The 6,000-nt window shown below is 45.4% G+C and overlaps 1 protein-coding gene across 1 annotated transcript in view; it reads right to left on the bottom strand.

Moving 5' to 3' along the window:
* Nucleotides 1–533: 533 nt before the first annotated feature.
* Nucleotides 534–6,000, bottom strand: part of PIBF1 (progesterone immunomodulatory binding factor 1) — an 853,407-nt gene continuing 847,940 nt past the window's right edge. Inside the window, exon 18 of the mRNA XM_078656041.1 lies at nt 534–891. Within this exon, the coding sequence (XP_078512167.1) occupies nt 838–891 (54 nt within the window). The 3' untranslated portion in view covers nt 534–837. The remainder of the gene's footprint in view (nt 892–6,000) is intronic.

Raw genomic sequence — 6,000 nt, 5'->3', positions numbered from 1 at the left:
TCTTCCCTTTTATTCCTCCGCTAACCTTCTCACTCCAAGTAACTGACTAATATCCACCACTGAATTTACTTCATATTTCACCATATTAATTCACCACTAATCCTTTGTAGGCTTCCTGAATAGCGTGCGTCAACAAGCGCTATATAAATACAAGCCTTTGTCCTCCTCTATCCTTCTGCTATCATTCCAAATCCAATTAACTGTCTAACCTATCCACCACTTAAAATGTACTTGCATGTTTCACTATACTAATTCAACACTAATCCTCTATGTGTCCCGGAGTAGCATGCTACTCGCCGAAAAAGCACTTCGACGCCTCGTCAGGGGTAGTAAGCGCTATATAAATGCAATTACAATACACTACAATATGTGCTTGATGTATTGTCTATCCATGGCTGTAAGCATGTTGCCAGGTGCATGCACTATAATGAAGGCAGACCTAGTGGTTTTGTCAGAGCTTTCCACTAGAGCCAACACTGATAGAGACATAGTTTAATTAAAAAAAATAAAGAATAGGACTTCAGTAAAATGAATGGATTAAAAACACACTTTTTTAATCGTCTGCCAACATATAACATATATGCTACATTCTTTTTGCAACCAAAGGCAATTTTCACAGCTGGAGAAAAAAACACATTGCACTCAAATTAAACATCCAAATACAAACTGTACACGTTCAAAGAGAATGTGATAAGTAGGGGAGGAGACAAATATGAAATGAATCTGGATTGTTCTCGCAATAGTGAGTACAAATGATAAGGGTCACAGTTCATTTTTATTCAGCAAATTGTCTTCTCTGAAGAAATGTTCCTGTGTTGCCAGTACTTGGATAATCGTTCATCCTGTTTTCGGTTTGAGCTTTTTGTACCAATCAGGAGCTTCTTTATTTGTCTACAAACGCAGAACAGATGAGTTGTGTAAGAAAACAAACAAAAACGTGTATGCATAAACATTGGTATTTTTGTTAAACACTACAAGCTTGTTTAGAATGTAAACATAGTTTTCTGTCAAAATCTAAGTCGCCGATAAAAAAAAATGTGGATTCTGTCCAGGTCATATTTACGAGCAGAAAAAAGGTTCTGAATGTCTAAGTCAAATATACATATGTTTATCAAAGCACACGCACACATCTCTCCCTGGAGAAGCAGAACAAAAGGTTAGCACATCAATTTAAAAACATACATTTTCAAGTTTGTTTCTTATTTTTTTTTTAAACGATCAGGTTACCAACATTCTGCATTTCGAGGCAGAGTAGAATGCTGAATGACAGTCTTAGCGCATTTTTTTTTAGCTGTCTTTGAATTTTAGCTCAAAGTGAGGAACATTTCACACTTGGAAAATGAAAAGAGCAGAAACAGAAACAGAAAAATACTTCAACAAAATGTTGCATTGAATTGTCTGTAATTGAAAGTTAGGTTGAGTTATTTTTAAAGCTCGCCTGGATTAGTTTTCAGTTAGGTTTGTTCTGATTTCTATGTTTGTGACATAAGCCCCTAGACCTCTGGCCAAGTAGGTGGAGCTGCCTTACACCATCGGCCCATGCATAGAAATCCCCCCAAAAGAACAGTATAGGGGCAGCAGGCCAGATCTCCTTTGCCATCAAAACTGTCTTTGAAGAGGTGACTGTTCAACTAAATTGAAACAACGTTGGGGCAAGTCCTAATGGATACGAGGATGTTGTTCCAAACCCCGAGTGCACAGATGGGAAAGACCTGTTGTCTTCCTTTTTTCTTTCTTACACTTCTTAGTCTGCAGTTTGATGGGATCTTGGCTGTGGCTAGGCCAAAAAGCACCAGACATGATGATAAGATGATGATGAGCAAAATAAGCGGAGGTGCCGGTTGTGATGGCTTGTTTAAATGATTCAGCTGGTTTTGAAGAAAGTTCGGGGTGGCAAGGGGAGCCAATGGGGTTCCATCACGATGAGTTGATGTGAAAATATTTCATCAGGCCCTGGATGAGGCATGCTGCGGTATGTAGGATGGAGTCTCAGAGGCCATCGAGTAAGACATTAACACCATCCAGATGCAACAGTATGAGGGCTTGAACAGCAATTCTGAAGTTGCTTTCTGGAACAAACGGTTTGACATTCTTTAGAAGTGAGAGCTGGTGCCAGGCCGTCTTTTGTTTCTGGCAATGTGTTCACTGAGGAAGAGGCTGGCCCCCAGGGTGAATCCAAGTGATCTGACATTCCGTGAGAGTTGGGGTTTGAATCTGTCAAGGTATGGATGAAGTGCAAGCAGTGTTTGACGTGTTGGATGTCTGAAGAAGAGGAAACTTTTAAGTAAAGTTGTGTATCACTGGCAGAGACGGAAGTGGCCTGCGGTCGGCTTCTGGGCCTGCAGGAGTGTACCACTGGGCTGGACTCCGGCTTCGGTGAGTGAACGGCAGAGGTCCCCAGTGGGATGAAGACCAGGCAAGTGGCGGTGAGCAGAGGCGGGCACGGCCTGAGCTGAGGTGGTGGCCCTATAGACAAGGAGCCCTAGCTGCGGTGTGGAGGTTTGTGTCCAGCGCCCCCGCTTGTTGTTACCATACTGTATGCTCCTCCGCCCGCGGTGACTGCAGATAGCTGGGGCTGCATAATTGAAGCCAGAGGGTGGCCTTATCAGAGCTTTCACGGTCCTGGGTTTAGTGGCTGAGGCACAGCAGGGGCCCTCGCCGGAGGTGTACGAGGAGGCGGGCTGCCATCGCGGGGTGGCCTGGGATCCCTGGAGCTGGCGGATCGGTCCGGAAAGGGAGTGGTGCCTTCATCTGCCGAAGGAGAGTGCTAAAAGCAATGTGAACGTCCGGGAAATTTCCCAGGAACCTGATGCACTGCTCAATTCACTCAAACGAGTGTAAACCATAAATCTTCATACAATGAAATAAGTTATCATAAATTGCAAAATTAAACAACGGTATACATCCTGTTGAACAATTCAAATGAATATCACAGATGTCGAAGTCATTAATTTGTTGCTCGGTGGGTATTTATTGAGTGTTCTTATGAAGTTGTTGAGTAATCAGAAAATCCAGAACTTGAGCAACATCATGCGATTATACATCCCAATGCATTTCGGGCTGAACAAAGTGCCCTTCGTCAGGGGAATCTATAAGGTGATAATTATGCATTTTAATCAACAATAACAGCAGTAATATTATAGCAAATCATTCATTGAGGCCAAGAAATATTATGTGTGACACAACACATCAGTCATAGTGCATAGATACTAAGCCACCAGGAAAAAGACCCAATCTTCCAAGACTGTACTCAAAAAAGACCAACCTCGACCAGGGACTCACCCGTGAGTATCACTCGTCTGTAAACTGGTTGCCTGAGAGTTACGGCGAGTCTAGAAGTGGCGTGTTTAGTTTTAAATTAGTCTGGACTTAGCCTGAAGTGAATTTTCAACTTTTAATTGTATTCAGTACACATCATTTGCACGTTCATCGGTGATTCCCTTGGTTTTAATTTAATTTTGCACTAACGTCGCAGTGTTTCTATTCCCAAGATGGCGACCGCGTAGTCAGTCCCCTTTCTACTTCTAATCTGAATATAGGAAGTCACTTTCCCACACGCCACTTCTAGACTCGCCGTAACTCTCAGGCAACCAGTTTACAGACAAGTGAGTCCCTGTTCGTTTCCATATGTCTACCCTATAGTGCCGGTCTTGATAGAGTTTTGTGTTCTAAGTGCACTCCACTATTCACTTGACAGGGACGCCAGACTTTTTTTGAACCACATCTCGCATTTGCGGTAGAAGCCTGTGGGTGAGTTTGGTTTATTTCATTTTCCCCATATTCCACCACAACGCGCTTCTTGCCCATTAACATAGAACCATTCGCATTTCTTTTAGCCAACCATACACCAGGATTACGGTCGGAGGCACACACTATGATTTGCCTTTGCGCCCCTCCGAAATTTAAAGTAAGCACTTTACCCTTTTTGCTCTTCCTTACGTTACACCGTTTTTTTGCTCCTCTTCACTTTACACCATGTTCTTTTGTCCGGCGTTCCGTTCCAACACACAAGGTTGGTCTTTTTTTACTACAGTCTTGGAAGATTGGGTCTTTTTCCTGGTGGCTTAGTATCTATGCACTATGACTGATGTGTTGTGTCACACATAATATTTCTTGGCCTCAATGAATGATTTGCTATAATATTACTGCTGTTATTGTTGATTAAAATGCATAATTATCACCTTATAGATTCCCCTGACGAAGGGCACTTTGTTCAGCCCGAAATGCATTGGGATGTATAATCGCATGATGTTGCTCCAGTTCTGGATTTTGTGATTACTCAACAACTTCATAAGAACACTCAATAAATACCCACCGAGCAACAAATTAATGACTTCGACATCTGTGATATTCATTTGAATTGTTCAACAGGATGTATACCGTTGTTTAATTTTGCAATTTATGATAACTTATTTCATTGTATGAAGATTTATGGTTTACACCCGTTTGAGTGAATTGAGCAGTGCATCAGGTTCCTGGGAAATTTCCCAGACGTTCACATTGCTTTCAGCCCAAAGGTCTAGCAGGGCCTTCAACCTTTTGCACGCAATGTAAATACATGATCATGTGATTCTATTTAATGATCCGTTAAGTTTGATTACTGAGTGCACACGCTGCTGCGTTAACCTTCCAGAAGGAGAGTGTTAGGCACTGGGCGAGGAGAAGTCGTAGGGGCAAACGGAGTTGTATGGAACCCTGCACACCAGGTTTCCTGTCCAGGCCTGTATCTGACGTCGTGGTCAGTGGAGGTCCGAGGATTCATTGTGTGGCGCCCTGAGGCGCATGGCTGGGAGCCCAGAGTGGCGGTCCTTATAATTGCTGGCAGCCGACGTGGATGTGGAAAGGCACGGCTCCACAGAGTTGACACAACCTCGGGACCCAAGCGAATCCAACAGCAACTGGACATTGACGAAGGGCCTGGTGGGGCGCTGGGCCTGAAGGACAGCACCGGTGGTGACGGTGGCCTGGGAGGGGTCCCGCCTGCCTGCACAGGGAACGTGGTGATCAGGAGGGGGGGACATCCCGGGAACCACAGCACAAGCTCAGTTATGCGGGGGCGAAAAGGAATAAAGGGGAACCAGCGGCCTCACTGAAGAGGCGGGATTGCTGCCCAGATAACGCGGCAAATGGGCCCCCAGTTCAGCTTGGAAGGACTCCTAGAAGATGATCTGGCTCCTGGAGAAAGTAGAGGCAGGATGAGGCCCCCCCTCTGCCCAAACAAGAGTCCAGGGCCCTGGTGGGTGACCTTGTGACGGATTGGGTGGGGAGGCCTGGGTCGCAACACCCCCTATATGTGAGACTCGGGCTAGGGGTGCCTGATGGGCCCCAACTGGGGATTACACTAACCCAGAGTGGGCGACACAATCAGGAGTGCACGTCCCGAGGAGGACCCTCGGCGCCTGCGTGATGGGCAAGTATAAAGCAGCACACTCCACATGGGCTAACAAGATGACACAGAACACCACCCACCACAGTGTATAAGGAGACAAACGGGCGATGGGGGAAGAGGATGGCAAGAGAAAAGAACCCCAAAACACACAAGATGATGGATGGAATGTTGCACAATGGCAAAACACTCACCCTCAGTCAGATCTGGGTTTAATCCATCGTTATTTTGCTCACCAAGCCACCCCAGTTCAGACATGGCCATATGCAAATTAGTCTTGACCCTGTGCCTCATGGGAACAGTCCAGCCCGAACTGCCAAGCCATGTCTTCCCTGGACCGGAATCAAGCATCCTAGGACCGGTTTCTGGCTATCAGCCATCTTCAGCCAGGATAGCTTGCCACTCTCACTGATGGGCAAACTAGTGGTGTCTAAGATGGTGGTACTGCTGCGTTGCCTGTAAAGGCTGCAAAACTCTTTATGCTATATTCCTGCGCAGGTATTTAGGCAGTTTAACTCTGTGTTTCTGTCACTGTTCTGGGCGGGACGCCACAGCAGGGTGGCCTTGAGTACTCTGACCTGATGGTATGAGGAGGGAGGACAGTAAGCCCCTAG

Source organism: Lissotriton helveticus, chromosome 8 (assembly GCF_964261635.1).
Source record: "Lissotriton helveticus chromosome 8, aLisHel1.1, whole genome shotgun sequence".
Taxonomy (NCBI): Eukaryota; Metazoa; Chordata; class Amphibia; order Caudata; family Salamandridae; genus Lissotriton; species Lissotriton helveticus.
This window is presented reverse-complemented; position numbering and strand designations above follow the sequence as displayed.